General features: G+C 39.6%; 2 protein-coding genes across 3 annotated transcripts in view; both read right to left on the bottom strand.

Annotated features, from left to right (window-relative positions):
• The window catches only part of LOC124795145 (major facilitator superfamily domain-containing protein 6), a 142,171-nt gene extending 129,924 nt beyond the window's left edge, over positions 1 to 12,247 (bottom strand). For both annotated transcript variants that reach the window (XM_047259022.1, XM_047259023.1), the window contains exons 1-2: positions 11,903 to 12,247; positions 11,408 to 11,772 (exon numbers count right to left, since the gene is read on the bottom strand). In XM_047259022.1, coding sequence (XP_047114978.1) covers positions 11,408 to 11,772; positions 11,903 to 11,966 — 429 coding nt within the window. In that variant the 5' untranslated portion in view covers positions 11,967 to 12,247. The remainder of the gene's footprint in view (positions 1 to 11,407; positions 11,773 to 11,902) is intronic.
• A 14,153-nt stretch (positions 12,248 to 26,400) lies between these two features.
• Positions 26,401 to 26,862, bottom strand: LOC124795880 (MFS-type transporter clz9-like). Its single transcript, XM_047259961.1, has one exon. The coding sequence runs from the start codon at positions 26,860 to 26,862 to the stop codon at positions 26,401 to 26,403; it is 462 nt and encodes a 153-aa protein (XP_047115917.1).
• Positions 26,863 to 27,646: the final 784 nt, after the last annotated feature.

Here is a 27,646-nt window from a genome sequence, read left to right on the forward strand (position 1 = left end):
GCATTCCTTGTAAGACACACAGTCATTCATGCTATGCTATTCCTTTGTACCAACTGGTTAATATTTTCTGTTTCCAATCTGTACAAACTAAAGCTCTCCTTTGTCAGTAAAATGACTGATGTTTCAAAACAGTATGTACACAGTTGGAGAGTGACAGAAGGGTTGAGAAGATATGTCTTTAATCTCAAATTGTTTACACAAGTGCAACGGCAATTTAGAAATAAGATTCAGTAATACAAATCTGTGAGAGGAAGTAATCTTAACAGAACAAGTTAATAATATGAATTCTCAGACTCTAGAAGTTAGATTACAAGTAATCCTGGATAGTAAATATTTTGGATAATTTCATTTTTGAACACACATACCAAAAATGTAATCAAAGTTGACAGAAATCATATGAGAATAATGGTACAAATGACAATGTTACCTACTAGGCAAGGAAGGAAGGAATAACACACATCAAAGAAAGGAAAAATAAAAGGGGTGTAAGAAACATGTTGTTTCCTAAAGGAAGCAACAGAAACAATGAAAGGCAACTACACAAAGAATACGGAAATGTGTCCCAAGAGCGCTTCAGTTGCCGTGATTAGCCTAAAAAAAAGGTAATGCAATAATGTGTACAACATTTATATCTTTAATTTAAGGGATCTTCACGATCCACAAAAAACAATGTGTCAAAGTGAAATTGTGACGACTAAATTGTAGTAGGGCAGCAGAGATGCCTCTGAGTATGTGTGTAACAATCTCAGTGGGCAGAGGTCTTAGGCATTCTGCCTACTGCATGCATTTGGCAAAGAGTATTCAAGTTGCTCAAAAACAGGACAGCACAAAGAACATAGCTGGACAACATTATGCATCATGAATCGCTGGCAGATTAGGGGTCAGCCACAGCCAGTGTAAGGCAGGCCAGGAGTTTTTGATGGGCCAAAGCGGAATGCTCCTTTTACCAGGAATGACAGTCACGAGTATCAAATAATGTCCAGTGCTGAGCAACAAGAAAGCATAAATTTATATTTGCTTGGTGATCCGGACACCAGGAGGAAAATGACATTACAAGTTCGTGGTACCCTCCATTAGTAATGCTGGAATTCAATATGGTGTTGGCCCACCCTTTGCCTTGATGACAGCTTCCACTCTCGCAGGCATAGGTTCAGTCAGATGCTGGAAGGTTTCTTGGGAATAGCAGCCCTTTCTTCACGGAGTGCTGCACTGAGGAGAAGTATCGATGTCAGTCGGTGAGGCCTGGCATGAAGTTGGCATTCCAAAACATCCCAAAGGTGTTCTATAGGATTCAGGTCAGGAATATGTGCAGGTCAGTCCATTACGGAGATGTTATTGGCCTGTAACCACTCCGCTACAGGCTGTGCATTATGCACAGGTGCTTGATCGTGTTGAAAGTTGCAATCACCACCCCCAAATTGCTCTTCAACAATGGGAAGCAAGAAAGTGCTTAAAACATCAATGTAGGCCTGTGCTGTGATAGTGCCATGCAAAAAAACATGGAAAACATAACCACACCATAACACCACCGCCTCTGAATTTTACTGTTGGCACTACACACGCTGGCAGGTGTTGTTCACTGGGCATTCGCCATACCCACGCCTGCCATCGGATCGCCACATTGTGTACCATGCTTGTTCACTCCACACAACATTTTTCCACTGTTCAATCGTCCAATATTTACACACCTTACACCAATCGAGGTGTCATTTGTCATTTACCGGCGTGATGTCTGGCTTGTGAGCAGACACTCGACCATGAAAGCCAAGTTTTCTCACCTCCTGCCTAACTGTCTGAGTAATTGCAGTGGATCCTGATGCAGCTTGGAATTCCTGTGTATTGGTCTGGATAGATGTCTGCCTATTACACATTACAACCCTCTTCACCTGTCAGAGGTCTCTGTCGGTCAGCAGATGAGGTCGGCCTATATGCTTTTGTGCTGTACGTGTCCCTTCACGTTTCCACTTCACTATCACATCGGAAACAGTGGACCTAGGGATGTTTAGGAGTGTTGAAATCTCATGTACAGACGTATGACACAAGCAACACTCAATCACCTGACCACGTTCGAAGTCCACGAGTTCCGCGAAGTGCCCGATTCTGCTCTCTCACAATGTCTAATGACTACTGAGGTCGCTGATATGGAGTACCTGGCAGTAGGTGGCATCACAATGTACCTAATATGAAAAACATATGTTTTTGGGGGTGTCCATATACTTTTGATCACATAGTGTATGTATTTACATGCTCAGAAATACATCTTACTAACTAAAAGCTATTGGGAAGAAACTTGTCGATGATGAAAAAGATGGAGGGAGGACATTATATCATTGATTATGGAATGGTGAACATCAATGCCTTTCAGTGTGAGTAGACAACAAATCAAAGAACTAGTCAAAATTTTGTGAACATCTTCTACTTAAATAAACTGAATGAAATTGCAAGAAAGACACCTAGTAGATGCGGTTAAGAGGTAAATATTTAAAAAATGTTCATCACAAAGGGTAAGACTGGAGGATTTACGTTCTCATACATGTGCCTCTTGTGGAGTAAGAAATATCACATGGCATTCATGCTTGTGACATGTGGTCACTGGAAATTTTCTTGAGACCAGAGCTCTCAGATAAATGGTCAATATCATTGAGCACTAGTCAGACTAAAATCTTTCAATCAAATAAGAGAAGTGCAGATCAGCGAGGCAGTAACTGTAATAGAGTGCATGGCAAGGGGATTTTTTGTGGCCAATCTTTCTAATGCAAAAATCAAGCGCAAAAGGATTACATAGGGAAGTTACAAAACTGGCGACACTGTCAAAGGATCACTGGAAATTATGTTAAGGAGACTATTTCTGATCAATATAAATTTAGGAATGTGTAGTACAAGAATGAGAATGCGGTGATGAAACCCCTGACTTGATCACAAGTGAGAGAAGACAAATGCAGCATTGATGTCAACCCATATGAGACAATGAGGTGACACCCGACCTGACCATAAATGGGAGGCAACCACACCACCGCCTGTGGTTCTGATGTGATCCTTCAACTCAGGAATGGTGGCACATGTTCAGAACACTTATTGCTTCAGGTAGCCCCAAAGGAAAAAGTCTGAACATGAAAGGTCAGGTGAGGGAGGCGCCCAGGAAATGTCACCAAAACGGGAAATTACTATACCAGGAAATGTCTGTCCCAAGAAATCCATGCAAATTCTGGCCACCATTCCTGTGTTGAAGGATCGCATCAGAACTGCAGTAGGCAATGTCCCAGGGAATATGTTACGCCAAGTTATGGGAAGCTTCCAATGCCGCCTAGATTAATGCGTTGTGCAGAGGGGGCATCATTTGACAGGAGGCATACTCAAAAAATAAATGGACAATGACTTACACACTGGTAAATGGCACACCTTTAACTATTAATTGACATAAGAGGTAATAAATGAATTACCTGCCTGATGGTGTGTTTTTAATATCCTACCATGAACGCTGCCGCACCCTGTATTACAATAATTCATGGAATATAAGAGAATCTTGGATGGAATTCATGGATGCAGGGAGCTATCTCTGGAGGAAGTGCCAGAAGAAATGGGAATTGTTCTGCAGTGGAACTAAGGATGAAACTTTTGAAGGCGGATTTTCTGAATACCAATAGGTAGGCCTAACCACAGGAGAGTCTGGAGAGTTGGGAAGGAATTCTATAGACATACATAAAATATTGGCCTGGACTCTCAAATATTTCGATGTTCAGGGAAGGGAGATTGATTATGGATTAGAACGAATGTGATAGTGCTCAAAAGAACCTCTTTTTTTTTTAATCTAATTTTGTTCTATATTGTTCGTTGAAATTTTGTTCGTGGCGGACGTCCGATTACACCTGTTCCGGTTGATCGGTGATCCGTTCACTTAGTTTTTTTATTACAGAGCGTTGCCAGCCCTCTGACCGAACACGCTGAGCTACCGTGCCGGCAACTTAAGCAGCTGTAGTAACAGTTTACACAGAAAGATGAAAGTCTTGATATAGTATGAGATGTTTGCACTTCAGGAAATGAGCATGGCATTTCTAGGATCTGTGAAGCACATAACATTCTGGAGGTGAGTTGTTCTGGTTAAAGGTGGGAAGCCTGACAAAATAATGTGGTGTACACAGTGAGAATTGAGTGACATATGGATCCCAGAATCAGTTCAAATCTGGTTCATGAGTGGAACATAAAAAGAGATATCATGAGTGGAGCATAAAAAGAGATAACTTTAGAGGTTTCTGGGACAGAAGTATTTACAAGTGAATTGTGTATATGGGGTTATCGGCTGGAAAACTAGTATTGCTCTCGAGTACAGATATCAAGACTGGAAATTGTAATAGACACAAAAAGCTAATTTGATTTTCTCAATAATACTCCCACATTTGAGTATATTTAGTTTTGAGATCTGTATGTGGGTAATCCCCCCCACCCCTCCTAAACCATGGACCTTGGCGTTTGTGGGGAGACTTGCGTGCCTCAGCGATACAAACAGCTGTACCATATGTGCAACCACAATGGAGGGGTATCCACTGAGAGGGGAGACAAACACATGGTTCCTGAAGAGGGGCAGCAGCCTTTTCAGTAGTTGCAGTGGCAACAGTCTGGATAATTGACTGATTTGGCCTTTTAACATCAACAAAAGTGGCCTTGCTTTGCTGGTACTGCAAATGGCTGGAAGCAAGAAGAATCTACAGCTGTAATTTTTCCTGAGGGCATGCAGATCTGCTGTATGTAGCATGGAGCACTGCATCAAACCAGTCTTTGGACTGAAGACCACCACCACCACCACCACCACCACCACCACAACAACAACAACAACATGTGTGTGTCATATTATATAGTTCAAGAATAAATTCAACATAACAAAAAGCAAATACAATAATGTTTCATAGTTACAATGCCAAGAAAATTGAGAATCCTAGATTCAACTGTGGGAATTTAAATATACACGAAGTAGATGGTAATGTGTTCACCAATCTATCAATCTAGTGTTACAGCCATATAATAATATATTATCTACAAGTACAATATCAGTGCTAAGTTAATAATCTATATGTTTAGAATTAATAACTATGAAGAACTGTTCTAAATGAAAGAAAACCTGCAATAATTTGCTACAAGAAACTGGAGGAGGCAGAAACAATCATGATGCGAAGAGAATGTACTATAACTTTTTTACAGGAATTTTTTCAGTTTGTAGGAGGGTTGTCCAGAAAATTAGTTCAGATCGGCCGCAAAATGGAAACCACTGGGAAAATCCGGTAAACCTTTGCACAGATGTGTTGGGCAGTGTCTCTAGTATGCCTGTCGATTGTGTCGTGTCGTTCTTTTCAGTTTTGAGTGAACAGTGAGCACGTAAAGATGTGTAGGGAGGGTTGTCCAGAAAATTAGTTCAGATCGGCCGCGAAATGGAAACCACTGGGAAAATCCGGTAAACCTTTGCACAGATGTGTTGGGCAGTGTCTCTAGTATGCCTGTCGATTGTGTCGTGTCGTTCTTTTCAGTTTTGATTGAACAGTGAGCACGTAAAGATGTGTAGGGAATATTGTCTCCCGCCAAGTATGAGGGCCTGGTTAGAGATTTTGCCTGTGTCACGCAACCAAAATAACACAACTGTCAAGCAGTTCCTTCTTCATGCCAATTCTTGGCCGCACACTGCAAGGGCAATGAAGATGCTCCTGCAGCATTTTTGATGAAAAGTGTTTGATCACCCACAATACAGCCCGTAATTGGCTCCCCCGCCCCAAGAGTCTCATCTGTATTCACAAGAACCGCTGGCTATGAAGGCAAAACTTTTCCACAGACGACAAGCTGCAGACCAGTGCAGATAACTGTCCAAAAGCACAGGCGGCTGCTTTCTATGACGAGGATATTGGAAAGTTGACTAGAAGTCGGAGCGGCGACTATGTAGAGAAGTTAGTGGAAGGTGTACCTAACTGTTGCAAATAAAATGTTTCTGGTTTTCACTGTGGTTTCCATTTCGCGACTGATCGGAACTTACTTTCTAGAAAACCCTCGTATAAGGTGACCCTGTAAGTGAGATTTAAAATTAAACATCAGAAAAATTCTACACCATTTCTTCAGTTGGGAATGATTGGAAAGAATACTTAAAAAGTATCAAAGGGAGGATTTTTTATAACAATGATATAATAAAAAGTGATAATAATTATAGGAATGGAGGTGGTTGATAATGAAATCAATTTAGGGTGTTCTGTGATGGACGAAAGTGCAGTCTTCCTGTTGTCAGGGATAATGATGGTCATTAGTATAATATTATCGCCCAATATCCAGTACCGAACAACAGTAAAGGATAAATTTGTATTTCCTTAGCAATAATGTTTTAAGTACATATACATCTTATGTTGTAGATACGTAAGGGGCAAGGAAACTGAAGCCACTGCAAATGTAAGATAGACTCAGTATGTGGAAAATTCATGGTCAGCTGTTATCAATGAAAGCCAAGTAGTTGGCTACAAGGAAGAGCTGTCATCCGCAAAAGTCAAAGTTATTTTTACCAAAGGGGCAGAAACGCACGCTTCTTCAATTGTTTAATGAGGTCAACATTTTTTCCCCTACAGTCTCTCTGGATTTTAGAAGTGATAACAAATGTGAATTAATGATATACAATGGGAATGCTTTGCAAATTTGGAAATGGGCCTGACGTAAAGAAAGTTTCTGACATGTAAACAGTAAGCCACTGTTTCAAATTTTTCTCGGTCATGTTCAAAAGGGTTCATGTCTGGAGACTGTGCTGGCCACTCTAGTGGAGCGATGTCGTTATCCTGAAGGAAGTCATTCACAAGATGCGCAGGATGGGGACGCAAATTGTCGTCCTTGAAGATGAATGCCTCACCAAATATGGTGGCACTATCAGTCGGAGGATGGCATTCACGTATCATACAGCCATTACGGTACCTTCCATGACCACCAGTGGTGTATGTCGGCCCCACATAGTGCCACCTCAAAACATCAGGGAACCTCCACCTTGCTGCAGTCGCAGGACAGTGTGTCTAAGGCATTCAGCCTTAAAGGGTTGCCTCCAAACAGGTCTCCCACAATTGTCTGGTTGAAGGCATATGCGACACTCATTGGTGAAGAGAACGTGATTCCAATCCTGAGTGATCCATTTGGCATGTTGTTGGGCCCATCTGTACCGCGCTGCATGGTGTTGTGGCTGCAAAGATGGATCTCGCCATGGGTGTCGGAAGTGAAGTTGCGCATCATGCAGCCTAATGCGCACAGTTTGAGACGTAACACAACGTCCTGTGGCTGCACAGAAAGCATTATTCAACATGGTGGCATTGCTGTCAGGTTTCATCCAAGCCATAATCTGTAGGCAGCAGTCATCCACTGCAGTAGTAGCCCTTGGGCAGCCTGAGCAAGGCATGTCATCAACAGTTCCTGTCTCTGTATATCTCTTCCATGTCTGAATAACATAACTTCGGTTCACTCTGAGACGCCTGGATACTTCCCTTGTTGAGAGCCCTTCCTGGCACAAAGTAACAATGCGGACGCGATCAAACCACAGTATTGACCGTCGAGGCACGGTTGAACTACAGACAACGTGAACTGTGTACCTCCTTCCTGGTGGAATGACTGGAACTGATCGGCTGTCGGAATGCCTCCATCTAATAGGCGTTGCTCATGTGTGGTTGTTTTCATCTTTGGGCAGGTTTAGTGACACCTCTGAACAGTCAAAGGGCCTGTGTCTGTGATACAATGTAAACAGTAAATACTTATCTTCAGAAGTTATGGGAACTGGGGTGATGCAAAACTTTTTTTGACGTGCTCATCACACTTCCCTGGAGCACTCCTTATGATATCCTTTCTCTGATGAATACTCACCATTGAGGGCAACATAGTGAGTTCTGTTATTTAAGGAGTCTTCAAGCCACTTACATATCTATGTTCCTATTTCATATGCTCATACCTTCATTAACAGCCTGCAATGGGGCTCTGTGTCAAATGCTTTCCAGAACTCTAAAAATATGGAATCTGCCTGCTGCCCTTCATCTATAATTCTCAATATATAATGAGAAAAGGGCAAGCTGAATTTTTCCAAGCAATGCTTTCTAGAACCATGCCAATTTGTGCACATCAGTTTCTCAGTCTCAAGAAGATTATTATATTCAAACTGAGAATATGTTCAAGGATTCTGCAGAGAACAGAAGTTGGGGATATTGGTCTGTAATTATGTGGGTCTGTTTTTTTTTTTACCTTTCTTATGTACTGGAGTCTCCTGTGCTTTTTTCCAGTCACTTGGGACTTTGTGCTGTGTGAGACATTCATGATTAACGCAAGCTAGGTTAGGGGCCAATGCCTCATTGTGTCTATACCCAATGAATGAAGAAGAACAACAACAGTCTTCGGGTGCAGGTGGTATACCTGACAAAACAGTAAAATGGTGTAGTGAAGTCCCTGTAAAATATCACTGACACAGTTGCACAACAGTTCACTTGAATCAGGGACTTTCCCTTCTTGTCTAAAAATTGAAACCAGTATACCACAAAGGAAATATAGAAGAAGTTGGCAATTACAGGCCAGTCACTCTATTGTCTGGCTTCTCAATAATTTTACAGGCATTTTTCCATGAAAGACTTATAGGTTTTAGCAAATTCTGTCCATAGCACACTAGTAGCTTAGGAAGAACCACTCAACCAGCCCTGATATTTATGAATTCTTGAGCGAAATTTACCAGAAAGGGGACAATAGACAATATATCACTGGTGTATGCCTTGTGTTCAAAGACATTTGAATTACAGACCATGAAGCCAGGGGCATAGCTAACCTTTGCAAATGTAAACAAATAGTGGAAATACGAGGGTCGGTCAAAAAGTAATGCCTCCCATTTTTTTTCTACTTAAAGAAATTAAGTTAAGTGAAAAATTTGAATTTGGCGCCATTCCTCAAACCTTCTTCTGCAATCCACTGCAGTAGTAACTTTCTGTGTCAACAGGTGGCAGCACAGCAGAAGTTTGTAAGATGGCCGACATCGATGTTCGTTTGAGACAGCGTTGTGTGATTGAATTCTTGAATGCAGAAGGTGAAACGCCCATACGCATTCATGAAAGACTGAAGAAGGTGTATGGTGTTGTGACAGTGGATGTCAGCACTGTTAGACGATGGGTTCGTCGTTGTAAGGAAGCTGAAGGGCAAACACCGTTGACTGACGAAAAGCGGAGCGGCAGGCCGGTGAGTGCAGTGACTCCACACAACATTCAGCAAGTTGATGACATCATTCGTGGTGACCGTCGGGTGACTGCAGATGAAGTGTGTCGCATTATTTCTCTTAGTAAAGGCAGTGTGATCACGATTATTAAACAATTGGGGTACTCAAAAGTTTGTGCACGGTGGGTTCCAAGAATGTTAACCGATCAGAATAAAGAGGCAAGGAAAACAATAGCCTCCCAACACTTGCAGCGCTTCCGTTTGGAGGGAGATGAGTTTCTGAAAAAAATTGTGACCGGGGACGAAACATGGGTGCATTTTTTTGAACCCGAATCAAAGAGGCAGTCAATGGAGTGGCGTCACACAAGCTCGCCGAGGAAGAAAAAATTCAAAACTGTGCGATCGGCAGGGAAAGTTATGGCAACAGTTTTCTGGAATACAGAGGGTGTGATTCTGGTTGATTTTTTGGAGCAGGGATGCACAATAAATTCTGTTCAATACGTCACAACCCTCAACAAACTTAAAGCACGTCTTCAGCGAGTTCGCCCAACAAAATCAATGGCAGATGTTCTTCTTTTGCATGACAATGCAAGACCACACACCAGTCGTCACACCTCTGACGAGATTGTCAAAATTGGATGGGAAGTTTTGCCTCATCCCCCATACAGCCCTGACCTGGCACCATCAGACTTTCATCTGTTCGGGCCACTAAAAGAAGCTCATCGTGGGATTCATTTTGAAGATGAGGAGGCCGTCAAAACATCCGTGCGTCAATGGCTTAGGAAGCAGAGCTGTGATTTTTACCGTGCTGGGATGCATGCCCTTGTTCAAAGATGGACCAAAACTGTAGAGATGGGCGGAGATTACATTGAAAAATGACAAAATGATCCTCAATGTTGTGGTTTTCAACCTATGTAATTGCATTTAAATTTCCTGACAATTAAACGTAGAAAAAAAATAGGAGGCATTACTTTTTGACTGACCCTCGTATAACATACTGAACATAACAGAATTACAAACCATTACCCAGAATACCAAGAAGTGAAATATGGTGTTCCCCATGGATCAGCAAAGGGATCAGTGCTGTTGTTCCTATATGTAAATGACCCACACTCCAACATATATAGTCTAAATGATTATCAGTTTGCTCATGACACAAGCTTTCTCATCAGTGCAAAAACAAAAAAACTTACCACAAGAATATATAACAAAGAAGATAGCATAGCAAGATGATTTGCACACTATCAGATAATCACAATTGAAGAAAAAACTGTAGAAATGGACTTCCATAATCTCAACGAAAAGGTCCCACAAACTATAAATATCCACTTGTCAAACATAGTTGTACATAGAGTTGACATAACAAAGTTTCTCAGGTTGTGGATCCAGGGCAGTGTCAGGTGCAAATTCATATTGGCAAACTCATTAAAAAATTGAGCACATTCTACTATGCGATGAGCATTCATGAAAACTGCACCAGCAGACTGCCTCAAAATTGTGTACTATGTAAACATTCAGTTGCTTCTTAAGTACAGAGTCACTTTCTGTGGAGCTTCCCCTAACATTATTAAGCTATTCAGTATCCAAAACACAACCGTAGAAGATACGACACACAAACTGTAGTTTTCACAAAGCATTATGCAACTCAAAATAACACATTCTTCCCCAAAAATGTACACATCCACAACACAATAAATGTATCTCCATATGCACAGAACAAAAACTAAGATTTGTCAAATGGTTTTCTGCATCTAGTAAAAAAGATATTTAAAAAATTCCAAAATGACATACAGTCAGTAAACAGTATTACAGGATTCAATACTGCAATGAAGGCATATCTTAACCATTGCTTCTACAACCTGGAAGGGTTGTCTGATAAATAATAAAGTGCCAATACCAATACTAATTAATGTACCAGTATTATCCACTGAAACCATAGCAGCATTGTAACCCCTGAACCAATACTAATAATGCACCAATGATCTGCACTGTAACCTCAAACTTCACATAAAAGAAATCTGATAACAAGTCTCCAACATTAATTGGTCAAATGGCCTGAGATATAACGAATACCTTCATAAAAATGGTATTTTATACATTAGTTACCTTAAATTCCAAACCCTAAGTACGCATATAAGAGCAAGAGATTATCTCATAAAGCAAGAACATAGCAGAACTGTACACAACAAAATAAGAAATGCAAAAGGCGATTGTATATTCTACAAACCTCACAATGAAGAGCACCTGAGCTACCATCTTCTGTAATACGTTCTGCATCACACTGGTCTGAAGATTTGTTACCACACACATTAATGAATGATTCCCCTTCTCCACAGTCGAATATTGCTACAGATTTTGATTCGACAGGTACTTCTGGTATGAACTGTATAGTAAAAAACGTTACTAAAACAAGTACTTCACAGAGAATGAACATCATTTTCTGACGTCGAAAATGGTCTGCAACAGCACCAAGTAATGGCTTGGCGAGCATTCCCATAATTGGCAGTATCGTGTAGATTAAACCAACAACTACACTGGAGAATCCAAGCTGTCGGGCATACGTTGGTAAGTAAGGCACCACTGGAGCTGTACCTGAATAACCAGGAAATGCATCTGTAGAGCACTAACCATAACAAAAATGTCACTTTTTATGCATTCTGTCAGCTATAAAAAGATGACATTAATGGTGCCTCAAAAACTGACTTTTGTAAATATAACTTACCGGCGTTGAACAGAAAGTACTGCCCTTTGACAGGGAGTAAATCTGTGTTAATTTTTATCTTCATTGTCAGTTTTCGCAAATAATGTCCTTTTATATTTATAAAAATCTTTTGGAAATAAACCACACGCGTGTGCTAGTCACGGGTTCACCTTTAAAATACAAACACTTAACCACCAATATTGGGCACTACCACATATTCATCGAATAATATAACGCAAACAAGACAATTAACTAAAATATGAGGGTCAAACTATATTTAAAAACATATTCCTTCACTGCGAACTGAAAGTTCCTCCTACACTCGGTACAGTGATTCCATGCAATGTTTGAAATCTGTAGCACAACTTCAATTGTTTACGTTGGCTACCCTGGAAAAAATGTTCAGTAACAAAGATAAACCACAGTGGGAAAATGACATAACAACTTCCACACACCGCACACCACAGATGTTACCAACATTATTTTGTGTTTTTAAGGATCGACAGCCACTGTGAATTATTTCAATAAATTATTTTGTGTAAACGCCAGTTCTCTTGCAAATGTCTGGCTCTAATAAAATATGCGTAGAAATATCGTAGAATGTGGAGTGAGAATGACATGAAAAGTGCGTAAAACTGGATCCATACTGAATTATGACTGCGCGACAGATTGCTACGTGTGGACGAGAGATCGCCGCAAATACATCGGGCGAAATATGTTTGAATTAGCTGTTTGTTCAGTCTAATTTCTTTCGTATTTGCGTATACAGTGAAACATAAGACGGTTGCTGAAGTCAGTGCTTTAGCGCGTTCATAAATCAATTTATTGAAATATGTAGGAGTCTCAAAAGTTTGTGGAAAATTAAGCCCAAGGATGGCTTAAATATCATAAACTGGGGTGAATAGGGGCAGAATTTCAGGTTTTTAAATAATAAATCCGAAAATGCGATCTCATTATGAGTTTTTAATAATTAAAGCGGACGATGGTATAGTCATTCAACTTTGAAACTAGGTATATTTGGTATTGTTTAGTATAATTTGACAGCAAAGGACTTGGAAGAGCAATTGAACGGAATGGTCAGTATCTTGAAAGGAGGGTATAAGATGAACATCAACAAAAGCAAAACAAGGATAATGGAATGTAGTCGAATTAAGTTGGGTGATGCTGAGGAAATTAGATTAGGAAATGAGACACTTAAAGTAGTAAAGGAGTTTTGCTATTTGGGGAGTAAAATAACTGATGATGGTCGAAGTAGAGAGGATATCAAATGTAGACTGGCAATGGGAAGGAAAGCGTTTCTGAAGAAGAGAAATTTGTTAACATCGAGAATTGATTTAAGTGTTAGGAAGTCGTTTCTGAATGTATTTGTGTGGAGTGTAGCCATGTATGGAAGTGAAATGTGGACGATAAATAGTTTAGACAAGAAGAGAATAGAAGTTTTCGAAATGTGGTGCTACAGAAGAATGCTGAAGATTAGATGGGTAGATCATATAACTAATGAGGAGGTATTGAATAGGATTGGGGAGAAGAGAAGTTTATGGCACAACTTGACTAGAAGAAGGGATCGGTTGGTAGGACATGTTCTGAGGCATCACGGGATCACCAATTTAGTATTGGAGGGCAGCGTGAAGGGTAAAACTTGTAGAGGGGGACCAAGAGATGAGTACACTAAGCAGATTCAGAAGGATGTAGCCTGCAGCATGTACTGGGAGATAAAGAAGCTTGCACGGGATAGAGTAGCATGGAGAGCTGCATAAAACCAGTCTCAGGACTGAAAACAACAACAACATAATTTGTAGTAATTAGCAGTTATAAAGTGTCCCTATTTACCCCTTGGTAGGGGTCAATCGGGACAGTGATAAATATAACTCACAGAACCCCATTGCAACAGGCACAGGGCGCAAAAGGGACACATAAAAAGGTTTTTAAAAATAAAAATTAACCTTTAATACTTTAGAATATTAAAACATCATTTAAACATATGTTTGCCTCGTCTTATTGACGGTTCTTTCATGACTTGAATAGAGCCAAATTCAGATACATCTTCTACAACTGGGAAAACATAAACACTATTGTCTTTGGAGTTTTGTCTCAAAAATGATTTATTTATTTAGCATCCATGTCATCGTACAAACGATATTGGACTTGTGATACATAGAAATTGACAATATAGAATATAGAAAATGAAATTGTCTAAAATTGGATTTGTCATACATAGAAATTAAAATATAGAATGTATAAAATTAAATTGTCTATAATAAATGACAGCAAACTTACAGTTTCTTTCCACATAAATGGTTTATAGTAATTTGTTTCTCAATAACAATATATAACTAGTTCTATATATGGTAAAGTATAATAAAAGCTGAAACAAACAAAGATAAAAAATTTTGGAGTTAGTTTGTAAAGTCATTTTCTTGGTCTTCAAGATATTCATTTATTGAGTAGCAACATTTATCAATTAAAAATGTTCTCAGTTCCAATTTAAAATTTGTATTGTTCTTTAAATCTTTAATGTACTGAGGTAGTGCATTATAGAGGTTAATGCCCATGTGGCTTACATGCTTCTGAGTTGGTGTTCTTCTTACTTGTTGTATGTGGAGATCATTCTTGTTCCTTGTGTGACAGTTGTGACAGTCTGCATTTGTGTGGAGATTGCTTAGATTAGCTTTGGTTAAGAGTACACATTTAAGTATATAGACTGATGGCAGAGTAAGTATTCCTAACTTTTTGAAAAGAGGTTGTAACGGAACTGAAATGATGGTGGGCTGACAGTAATTTGGAGCCCGCGCGTCGGAAACGGGCGCGCTGGTGTGAGACTGCCAGGGAGTGCACCCTGATGCCATCTATTGGCGAAACTGGGAATTAGCGCTACCTGTCAGACAATGCACTAAGCTCTCAGAGTCAAATGTATTCTTTTTCTTGGTAATTATAAGTTATTACTGTATGATTTAATGTTATAAAGCGCTAGTAGTAAATTATTATGACTGGTATGAACTCCAGGGTAATAAATATAAATATTCTTAAATACTAAATGATTTCGGTGAAAAGGTGGTAGGGGAACGCCCCCACTCTTGGTGATACGAGCGTAGCTAGAGGTAGCTGGAGACACAGGGACTGAACAATGGAATGGCCTGGGGAGTGTTGACGTGACCGGACGTGCGTAACTGTGCTCACGCAAAAGCGATTGTGCAACAGCGAAGAGGCGAATATCGTCGCCGTTTGTGGAGTAGAACGCGACGAATGGTTGTCGAAGCCGTCTCTATGCCACTGGGGCTGATTGTAAGAGTTCCTGCGCCCAGATTTTATGGCGGACGTGCAGTAGCTTATACGAGTGCTACAGCTCGTAGTTCCAGCCGCCATTAAGGGCACGAGGCGTGAAGAGCTGCGTTAGCTACATGCATCTCACCACCAGCACCGACACGTCTACCCAAGGCAAGACTGCTTGCAATTGTTAAGTCGAACTTTGTATACATGTAAAAGGAGAATACCAGTTTTCCTTTATGCAAGTGCAGAGGACAGAATATAGTAATGAGTAAAATTACGACGCATGTTGTTCATTGTAAAGTGTAGTAACCTCAAACATAGTGTAGTGAAATCAGACTGAGGCCACCATCGCCTCTTTCATTTACAATTCTTTTGGTTGTAGAATACTTTAGTGTATAAGAATGTTGAAAAGAGCAATGGCCACACCAGAATGAGTCGCCTATTTATAGTTACTTAAATTGTTCTGAGTAACCTTTCAAGTAAAATCACTTAACTAATTCTATATCAATTGTCCAAAGAGTAATATCCAAAATCATTAAATAAGTTGAAGGATAGAATTTTGTTAACCTAAGTTGCATAAATTGTCTTGGTGGTAATTACCAAGCCAACTCACAGAAATTGAGAGAGTATTTGCTTTGTAGAATCACCTAGAATGATCAGAAACAGTAATATTCAGAATTAAGTTTAAAATTCAACTCACGCCGTTTCACTTTGAAATGAGCCAAAAAATTGATTTATTCTTTTGCTCCTTCAGAGCTGGCGACCGTAGTTATAAGTATTTTCAGGAGGATTCGACGGTAAGTCTGCTGCTCTCGTCGTGCTGATAGGATTATCCACTGCTGCTAGCAGTGGTGATTGGATACATAAGCTCACTACCAAGTTAAGTGGGTCAGGTAGGCAGTGTTACCGTGTGAACTGTGGGGCACTGTAGGCCGTGGATCGAACCCGTTCAATCATCACAGCTCTTTGGGAAATAGTCCGGTTAGGAGTGTACTAATCATTAGGTAAATACTGGCGAGTAACGGTCAAAAATGTATACACAAGTGAATTTAGCAAGGTCCATGTAGCACCTACTTAATGTCGTGCAATGGCGAGGGTAGGAGTGGAGTAAAAGTGAGCTGAGCTTGTGGCAGCTGCGCTGTATTCGAAGATTAATAACGTGAATTCACTACTACCTCTTACCATTAGGACTGAGCTATTTACGGTTAAAATACGTAGCAGTAAGCCCAAAGGCGTGACAGCTACAAGTCCGTATTGGCTTTATACATACGGAAGTAGGAAGCGGGTCATTCCGTCAGTGGAGGGGGTTAAAACAACCGAGTCAGTTGAGAACATACCCCATTTACTGATGGAAAGATTCGGCGGTTCGGTCGCATGTGGCGACCGTGACAGGACTTACCAAGTTTGTAGAATAATGGCTGCAATAAAAGTGTTTTATATGAACTTGTAGTTTCAAGAAAATTTTAAATTTAAAATTCTGTTGTAGACAAATATACCACAATTGGTAAGTTCAAGATGACAACCGGCAAAGCAGCAAAAGAAAGTCCAATAGAAGGAGTTAAACAAGGAATACTTGGTTTAATAAACATTTCTATTAGGCACGAAATACAGCAGCATAAGATGGAGTCGAATAGTAACAAACAAGACGAAAACATTACAAGGTCAGACCCAGAATTAGGGACCATAGATACTGTTGTAGGGTTGGAAAATCTTATAGGTGAATCCACACCCACAAGACAGGAGAAACGGGAAGTGAAACCAAAGGTAGTGAAAAGTGAACCCAATGTATCTGTGGATGCAAGTCACAAGGGAGAGGAATTTTGAATTAACAAGTTTGTTAAATAGGATGATGGCGCAAATTCGAGAAGGGAATGCTAGTTTGAAAGCAGAAATGGCTAGTCATATATCCCAATTGGATGAAAACCTATCTGGTAAAATAAAAGCCAATTTAGATATTTTGAATACGCAAAGCCAGCGTATCACAAAGGTAAACAAATCAGTAAATAGCATTAGGGCTGAAATAACAAATGTTCAGAGAAAAGTCACAGAAATAGAGAAAAGATTTGATACCGAAATTCAGAGAATAGAGAAATCAGTGGAACCTTTGGTTAGTGAAAAATTAGAACCGATAATTGAAAGTAAATTACAGGTGATAGTACCAGTTGTAAAGAAAGATTGTTAAAGAAACAGCAGCTGATATTGAAACACTGCGCAATACCATGTTGAGTTTTGATGCATGTGTGCAGGAGCAGGAAAATACACTGCGTAATGAGATAAAATTGTTAAGTCAGCAAGTTCAGAATCAGACGTTTCTTAACTGTAGTGGTATCCCATTGGTAATGCAAAAATCGGAAATACTGAGTAGGGAGGAAAAATACGATCCTCAAAAGAAACAAGGTGGATGGCATCCAATGGATTTTATAAAAAATTGTGAACGTGTCTTACCAACAGACATGTCGGATAAAGAAAAAATTAATTTAGTAATAGACGCTTTAGCAGGTCATGCTAAACGTTGGGGATTTAATTTGGATATCGACAATTTGAAGTTTACAGACTTCAAAGAAAAGTTCCTTGAGGAATTCTGGAGCACACAACAGAGAGATAGGTTGTGGAGAGAATTCGTTGTCGCCAGAATGCCAGAACATGGGCGTGGGCTCATGAAAGAATACTGTGAAGGATGGTTCAAGCGTTTGGAGTATCTTAAAGATCGTAGATCAGAATCGGAGATAGTGTGGGAGTTGTGGAAAAAGCTACCTGACGATTCAAAGCGTTATGTAGGAGGCACTCATCGAACATTCGATGAATTTTTAGAAAAAATCGAGAATGAAGATAGGTGGCGTGAAACTAGAGAGTTTCGAGGTTTCAGAAATCAGAATGGAATAGTAAAAGGTGGTAGGAATGAACCGCAAATTAACATGATGAGAGGAAGAGGTCGAGGAGGTAACTCTCAGCGAGGGAGAGGACACTATCAGGGAAACGGGATGCATTATCAAAATCAGGAAAACTAAATACCGCGCAGGTCAAGGGCCTAACGCGCGCGGAAAGAAAGAAATAGCCAAAATATAGGGAAGATCGGAGTAGTCAGTACTATAGTAGGATAGTGCGTCGTTCGCCTGAAGAGCAGTTACGTAAACGAAACTTTGCGAAGTATAATGCAGGGATACAAACAGAGGAGAGAGAGCAGGGAGGAATTATTAAAGGAAATGAAGTAGGAAAAGAATATCGGTCGGATGTGAAGGCTCACGTGAATGAAATAAGTACAATTCGAGGTCAGAGTGACGAACTGATGAAGGAAGAGTCAGAGAAGGCGTTGTTTGTCGGTAGGGATGGCAACTGTGCAGAGAAGCAGGGGCAAGGGAGGAGTGATGTGACTTATGGTAAAAGGTTCGTACGAATAGTCGACGAATCGCATCGAGAAATAATTAAAGAGGGAAGGGTGGATAAGAAAAAGGGGCATAGTGCAGAGACGCATGCCGATTCAGAAATTACCTCGTATGCAGAATATGTACATCAGCTCAAAAGCCAGCCAGCACAATTAGAAAGATCTTCCACTCAAGTGATTAGTTTGTACCCGAATATGACAGTGTTAGAAAGCCATACCGATTATGATGTGTACCTAGTGACAGCAGGAGTACATGACTGTGATGAAGATTCTTTTAAAGAAATTAGAGAAAGTGTATCTAACCAAGAGAAAGAGTGTTGTGATCCCTGTAGTACTGAAGCAAATGAGTTGAGTGAGACTGGAATTCCATTAGTAGGGGAAAATAATGAAAGTAAGAGTGGCGAATGCACTATCCAACAAAGGGAAAGTAGAGAAATTGATTATAATTTGCGAGAATTATTTGAATCCGAAGAAGGCCATATTTCTAAGGAGGAGGAATTATCATCAGAATCATCAGAAAGCACCCAGGGAGAAAAAGAAGTAAAGGAAGTTTCCGATCCCGCAACCGAGAGTTCAGGCATGACAGATTCGAATGAGAACGAGATGGCATTAAAGAGCCTAGACGAAGGACTATTGGAAAAAGTGGTAAAAGAATTTAGGATGAAAAGGAGAAAGAAACCTCCAGATGGAATGGTCAGTATAAAAACAGGAAAAATAATATGGCAAGACTTAGCGGTGGAAAAGGATTTATTATGGGAAGATAAAGAAAGTATGAAAGAGGACAATAGGATGCAAACAATCCTGCCCATTAATGTATGTGGGTACGATTTATATGTATTGTTGGATACGGGTGCTCAAATAAGTGCTATTTCGCACGCATTTCTTGAGATGATCAAAGAGCAACGAGGAGTAGTCATGATGCCAGTAACAGGTGTTAAAGTGATAGGGGCGACAGGGAAATGTAGTAAACCTGTTAAACATCAAGTGATGATGGAATTTAAGATAAAAAACAAGCTATTTTCGAATGCATTTTTAGTAGTTCCAGAGCTCAATGCCGAGATCATTTTAGGCATTGACTGGTTAATAAAACAGAAAGTAATTATAGATTGTGACAAAGGGATAATAGTTTGTAAAGTTGATAGTGCGGTATTAGAAATACCATTTGAATCATCTAGAGTAATGGAAGAGAACCAGCTGGGATGGGTAGAATTTAGAGATGATCATGATTCAGGAATAGGTCAAAAATTCGATTGGTTTCTGGTGAGGCAGATAGTTGAAGATGGAAATAAGGAGACACTCCTTCGAAATGTAGTGGATAAAACGGAAGGACTATCTGATGCCCAAAGGGAGGATCTATGGCAAATTCTGAAAGAAAATCAGGAGGTATTTTTGGACAAACCGGGACGAGTGATAAATTATGAGTACTGCATGGAGGTAGAGGAGCATGAACCTTTCTTTAAACCACCATATAATGTACCCTTGTCTAAGAAAGAAGCAGTTCAAAAAGAAATAGATAAAATGGTTTCATGTGGGGTCATTGAACGGAGTTCTAGCCCATATAATAACCCATTGGTGATAGTAGGTAAGAAAGATGGAAGTGTACGAATAGTGATAGATGCTCGTACTGTGAATAAAGTAGTGAAGAGGGAGTTGGATCGTCCAGAGAACATAGATAATTTATTGCAGAAGTTTAATGGTGTAAAGTATATGACTAGTTTAGACCTAACTGCAGGGTACTGGCAAATCCCATTAAGTGAGGAGTCTAGGAAGTACACGGCATTTTTATTCAATGGCAAATGCTACCATTTCACAGTGGTACCATTTGGCCTAAATACTTCCGTTTCAGTGTTCATTCGGGCTTTAGACAAAATTTTAGGGAGTGAACTTAGTTCGCTAATCACGGTTTATGTAGATGATCTGTTAATTGCTACAAGGACATGGGAAGAGCACATGGAGTTATGCGACAGGGTGTTCAAAGCTTTAATTAAAGGAGGAATGACCCTGAACCTGAAAAAATGCGAGTTTGTGAAGAAAGAAATAAAGTTTTTAGGTCACATAGTAACACCAGAGGGAATTGAAAAGGATCCCAATAAAGTCAAAGCAATAAGAAATTGTCCGGCTCCCAAGAATAAAAAACAACTAAAGTCATTTATAGGACTTTGTTCCTTTTATCGTAAGTATGTGGATGATCAGGTGTTCAATAGCCCACATCTGAACAACCTACTTAAGAAGAACACTGTGTATATATGGACTGAGGAATGTGAAACAGCATTCAACCGGCTAAAAGACAATTTGGCTAAAAACATAAAGTTATGGCACCCTTACCTGTGTGAACCATTCCACATGGCAACAGATAGTTCAGATTATGGATTGGGAGTATCCATATTTCAGGAGGTAATGATAGATGGGGGAAAAACTCATAGACAAATAGCATTTGCGAGTAGAACCATGTCTAAGTACGAAAGAAACTATACAGTTTCAGAGAAGGAGGATTTAGCTATAGTATGGGGTTTTAGGAAATTTCAACTTTTCTTATGGGGACATAAGACTGTGGTCCATACAGACCACAAAGCTTTAATATTTTTGAAGGACTGCAGATTGTTACATAACAGGTTGACCAGATGGGCGCTGTTTTTACAACAATTTGATATAGAGATCAAGTATGTTACAGGGAAAGAACATGTAGTACCGGATGCTTTGTCGAGATTACCGGAAGGATGTGAGACACTAGAAAGTGTAAAGAATAGGGAAGATGTTTTTGAGGTGAATTACTTCAAAAAAGCGGAAGGAAGAGAAAAAATTAGGGAAATATGTCGGAATATGCGAAGATATCAAAGTGATGATGATGCACTCAAGTCGGTAAAGGTCAAGTTTGACAATCCAGACGCAACTAACATAAGGGCTTCATATAAAATACATAAAGGTGTACTGTATCTTCAAAGATTAAATAATCCAGGGAAGTGGAGAGTATGTTGGCCGGAACAACACACTGAAGTGCTGATAGATTATGTTCACTTGGCATATGGCCATTGTGGTGCACGGAAGTGTACCGATAAGTTAGATGAATGCATTACCTCTAACAACATGGCACGAAGTGTAGCACAGAGGATAAGATCTTGTGATCTATGCCAAAAGGCGAAAGTAACAAATGCAACTAATCAAGGGCCCATGCAGTCAATAAAACCTGATGAAGTATTAGAAATAGTAGCAGTAGATATCTTTGGACCATTACCGAAAACCATGGGGGGTTTTGTGTACATATTTGTAGCAGTTGAACTTTTCTCAAAGTATATAAAGCTATATCCCTTGAGAAAAGCTACTGCCAGAGCTGTGTATGATAAAATGGTGTGTGATTATTTTGTGAAAGTAGGTAAGCCAAAGAGAATACTATCAGATAATGGTGTTCAGTTTTGCTCAAAAATGTGGAAGGATGGGATAACTGAGAAGCAGGTAGAAGTGGTACATATCTCAGCTTATCACCCATCAAGCAATCCGGCAGAAAGATATATGCGTGAGATAGGTTGGTTATTTAGGACGTACTGCCATAGTAACCACAAGAAGTGGGGCATGTATGTGAGTGAATTCGAAGAAATCATGAATTCATTAACAAACGAGAGCACTGGATTTACTCCAGAAGAAATCCTGAAAAAGACGAGAAGTAAAAGTCTAGTAGAAGACCTACTAGAATTTCCAGATAGAGTTGAATTAGATTATGATAGTAAAAAGAACTTAGTAAAAGACAAGATGAGAAAACAAGCAGATGCGAGAATTCGTCGTCATGACGAAAAAGTAAGGAATCCTAAATTCAAAATAGGTGATCTCGTTCTTGTAAAAACACATGAAAAGTCAAGTGAAATTAATAACGAGATCAGCAAATTTAAATATATATATATATATAATGGACCATTTAAAATAGTGTCCATACCCAATGTGAATGCTTATTATTTAGAGTACCCATTAACAGGCAAACGCCTGGGAGTAAGAAGCATAGTGGATCTCAAAAGGTATGAACCACGAATTCTACCAGATTGAAAATAAATATATAAATAAATATTAAAGTAAACCAATATGTAAATAGTTTTGTTTCTTTTGTTCTATGTGAAAGGTAAATGTTCACTAAAATATGTTGCAGTATTCTAATGAAACTTCTAGTTTAAGTAGAGACTAAACTGACTGGGAAAGACTGAGCTTCTAAGAAAGCCTTAATAGATGTGTAAATAAGTGTTGTGGAAGAGGTAGAAAAGTGAGGAGGTAAAGTGAAAAGGACGGGCAATAATGTAATAGGCGCATAACGTGTGTTTTACTTGCCTGAGATAAAAGAAGTGTATTTAAAATTATTGTAAAAAAAAAAAAAGATGTTTAAAGTGTACTGTGTTCAGAAGTAAGAAAATTGGAAAGAATATATGTACATCATTTATGTAATGTTAGCAGGAAAGAGAGAAAGAATTGGTGTTTAATTTTAAATATGTAATATAAGTATCAAGGTGTATCTGTAAGAAAGGGAAAACCCTTGGTAGAAAGCTTAACGAAAACTTCAGATTCATTGTAGGAGAGACTTCTTATTGAATTATCACTGTTAGATACTTCAATAAGAAGTGGGGCATGTGTAACGGAACTGAAATGATGGTGGGCTGACAGTAATTTGGAGCCCGCGCGTCGGAAACGGGCGCGCTGGTGTGAGACTGCCAGGGAGTGCACCCTGATGCCATCTATTGGCGAAACTGGGAATTAGCGCTACCTGTCAGACAATGCACTAAGCTCTCAGAGTCAAATGTATTCTTTTTCTTGGTAATTATAAGTTATTACTGTATGATTTAATGTTATAAAGCGCTAGTAGTAAATTATTATGACTGGTATGAACTCCAGGGTAATAAATATAAATATTCTTAAATACTAAATGATTTCGGTGAAAAGGTGGTAGGGGAACGCCCCCACTCTTGGTGATACGAGCGTAGCAAGAGGTAGCTGGAGACACAGGGACTGAACAATGGAATGCCCTGGGGAGTTTTGACGTGACCGGATGTGCGTAACTGTGCTCACGCAAAAGCGATTGTGCAACAGCGAAGAGGCGAATATCGTCGCCGTTTGTGGAGTAGAACGCGACGAATGGTTGTCGAAGCCGTCTCTATGCCACTGGGGCTGATTGTAAGAGTTCCTGCGCCCAGATTTTATGGCGGACGTGCAGTAGCTTATACGAGTGCTACAGCTCGTAGTTCCAGCCGCCATTAAGGGCACGAGGCGTGAAGAGCTGCGTTAGCTACATGCATCTCACCACCAGCACCGACACGTCTACCCAAGGCAAGACTGCTTGCAATTGTTAAGTCGAACTTTGTATACATGTAAAAGGAGAATACCAGTTTTCCTTTATGCAAGTGCAGAGGACAGAATATAGTAATGAGTAAAATTACGACGCATGTTGTTCATTGTAAAGTGTAGTAACCTCAAACATAGTGTAGTGAAATCAGACTGAGGCCACCATCGCCTCTTTCATTTACAATTCTTTTGGTTGTAGAATACTTTAGTGTATAAGAATGTTGAAAAGAGCAATGGCCACACCAGAATGAGTCGCCTATTTATAGTTACTTAAATTGTTCTGAGTAACCTTTCAAGTAAAATCACTTAACTAATTCTATATCAATTGTTCAAAGAGTAATATCCAAAATCATTAAATAAGTTGAAGGATAGAATTTTGTTAACCTAAGTTGCATAAATTGTCTTGGTGGTAATTACCAAGCCAACTCACAGAAATTGAGAGAGTATTTGCTTTGTAGAATCACCTAGAATGATCAGAAATAGTAATATTCAGAATTAAGTTTAAAATTCAACTCACGCCGTTTCACTTTGAAATGAGCCAAAAAATTGATTTATTCTTTTGCTCCTTCAGAGCTGGCGACCGTAGTTATAAGTATTTTCAGGAGGATTCGACGGTAAGTCTGCTGCTCTCGTCGTGCTGATAGGATTATCCACTGCTGCTAGCAGTGGTGATTGGATACATAAGCTCACTACCAAGTTAAGTGGGTCAGGTAGGCAGTGTTACTGTGTGAACTGTGGGGCACTGTAGGCCGTGGATCGAACCCGTTCAATCATCACAGCTCTTTGGGAAATAGTCCGGTTAGGAGTGTACTAATCATTAGGTAAATACTGGCGAGTAACGGTCAAAAATGTATACGCAAGTGAATTTAGCAAGGTCCATGTAGCACCTACTTAATGTCGTGCAATGGCGAGGGTAGGAGTGGAGTAAAAGTGAGCTGAGCTTGTGGCAGCTGCGCTGTATTCGAAGATTAATAACGTGAATTCACTACTACCTCTTACCATTAGGACTGAGCTATTTACGGTTAAAATACGTAGCAGTAAGCCCAAAGGCGTGACAGCTACAAGTCCGTATTGGCTTTATACATACGGAAGTAGGAAGCGGGTCATTCCGTCAGTGGAGGGGGTTAAAACAACCGAGTCAGTTGAGAACATACCCCATTTACTGATGGAAAGATTCGGCGGTTCGGTCGCAAGGTCTGCAGTGAGCTTGTGTCGGACTGTGGGTAATTATTCGAACAGCCCGTTTTTGTAAAATTAAAATGTCTTTCAAATTAGATTTAGAACCGGCCCAGAACACTATTCCAAATGAGGCAACAGAATGAAAGTATCCAAAGTATGCCATTCTGATGCCTTCTAGAGTGCAAACATCTGCAATAACTCTCAGTGCAAAGCAGGCTGAGTTACGTCTGTGTGTAAGAAATTTTACATGGTGTTTCCAATTCATAACTTCATCTATACGCATTCTTAACACTTTTGCAAAGTGCACTCTCTCTATTAGTCTGTTATCCAGTTCTAGATTAATGTCTTCACTCTGAATCATTCTACCAAACTGTATATAATTAGTTTTCTTTGCATTGAGTGTAGTTTATTTGCACTGAACCAAGTCTCATTACTTTTTAGGGTTTTGTCAGTAGTTGACTGTAACGAGTTTTTAAAGTCGCTCACTATCAGGCTTGTGTCATCTGTATATAGTACAATTTTGGCTGTATCATATTATAACTGTAAATCATTGAGATATATGAGAAAGAGTAGTGGCCCTAAGATGCTGCCCTGGGGTACTCCTAAAGGAACTTCATTTGCTTCTTAAACTAACCTTATTTTTTTATTTGAATTTACAGTGGTGAGCTCTACAATCTGAGATCTGTTTTTGAGATATGACTCAAACCACATTTTAACTCTTCCTCTAATACCTACTGCTTCCAGCTTATCAAGGAGGATTTCATGGCAGACTGTATCGAAAGCTTTCGATAGATCTAAATTGATTCCTACTACACTTTTGTTTTTCTCCAAATTTTTAATTATTTTGTTGGGTGTAGTCTATGACTGCAGTTTCTGTGCTTCGCTTTGCACGAAAACCATGTTGATTACTATTCCACATATGTTTTTTCTTCAAGCACAACTTCAGTAATTCTACTAATAAAATATTTTGGAGCCCCCTTTACGCTCTCAAATTTTACTTTCACCCAATTCCCATTGTGTAATACCCTATCAGTAGACAGTTCTTCTGGTTTCTGAGTAGGTGGGGAGTCTTCTCTCTTTTCATAACTGTGATCACTGTTGTCACCATCACTATCTTCTTCAGATTCATTCACTGAATTCGACAAGTCATGAACACGAACACTCCTGCCAGGTGGTATGCTCAGTTTCCTTTTTCTACCTGGTTTTCGCAAATTATCATCAAGCCCACTTTGATTCGTTAAAAATTCAAGCAGGCTGTCATTAATATTGCCAGCGCTGCCTTCTCCACTTTCTTCAGATGACAACATTCCAAGAACTTGGTCTTCATTGAAAGGATAAACAGCAGTCTTCTTGAAACCTGAACAAATCCTATAGTTTGTTATAACATGTCAAGGGTTTCTTTCAAAAGTCGAGGAAAGTACTTCTTATCAATTCCTGAACACTTGTTAGTTCTGCTTTTCCAGTTCTCCAGAACCTGTCGCCAAGCCTGTTTCAATGGCCTAAAAATTGCGACATCTAGAGCTTGTGTAAGATGAGTTGAGTTTGATGGTAAGAAAACACACTCAATGTCATGTTTTTTGCACAAATCAATGACAGCTGGAGACAGATTAGAGCTCAAGTTGTCAACAATAATGGCTTTTCTTCCCCCAAAACAACGAAAATAAGGTATCATTATAGACTCAAACCAATCTAAGAAACAGCTGCCATCCATCCAGCCTGATTTACTTCTGTTAAACCTTGCCCCAGCAGGACCACCTTCACTCCACAGATCGTATAGGTGTTTAGCTTTATATATCACGTACAGTGGCAATAGTGTGCCATCGCCTGTAGCAGCAAACATCACGCTTAGGCTACATTGGATTTTGTTTGATTTATAATCCTGTCAGGATATTTGCAGCGTCTTTTGTACAGAAGTTTTTTCCTTCCAGGGTTGTCCACCAGGTTTGTCTCACCATAATTTAATATTTGCTCTGGGGGAATAACATTAAGAGTTATTTTCAACTATTCAAAATAACGAACAATATCCTGTGAGGTAATTTTAGCTCAGCTTTGGGATATATTTTGATGTATTTGTGGAGAAATAGCTTTGTGTCTCTCAATGATAGATTGTGCCCAATCTGGACCTGGAAGATTGTTTTTAAATTCCTTTATTATTCTTCCTTCTGTATCCAAAGAGTACTTCACAAAACACTGTACATCAAACATGCTTAGTGGATGTCCCCCATCTTCCACAAGTAACAACACTTTCCACAATCTTCACTTCAGTTGGCACACCAAGAGCTGTTTGTCCTTCCCTCTTATTTCTGTTTTCAATTTCCTGCTTAGATATTTTGCTGTACCTTTGCAATACAAATTTCGCAGTTTTAAATTTTTCTGAAGCTTTTCGGAGTGACATCCCTTTTCTAATGGCTTCTATGGTCCTTTCCAGGTTCTCTTGTGTAACATGTTTGTGGCGATGACCTCTAGGATCATGCTGATATTTCCTAACCATGCTGTCCCTATTCACCCCTGAAAGTTAAAATAAAAGTTACAGTATAAGAGAAAATATATTACAGTACCTACTAAAAATGATTGTATCATAAATCTCTGAGCATGTCTCTTGTGCATAGTGATAATATTTACCT

The sequence above is a fragment of the Schistocerca piceifrons genome, chromosome 4 (genome assembly GCF_021461385.2).
Source record: "Schistocerca piceifrons isolate TAMUIC-IGC-003096 chromosome 4, iqSchPice1.1, whole genome shotgun sequence".
Classification (NCBI taxonomy): Eukaryota; Metazoa; Arthropoda; class Insecta; order Orthoptera; family Acrididae; genus Schistocerca; species Schistocerca piceifrons.

Bases quoted from the DNA above. Each gene is read 5' to 3' on its own strand.
- LOC124795880 (XM_047259961.1), bottom strand. From the start codon at position 26,862: ATGTTTGCTGCTACAGGCGATGGCACACTATTGCCACTGTACGTGATA.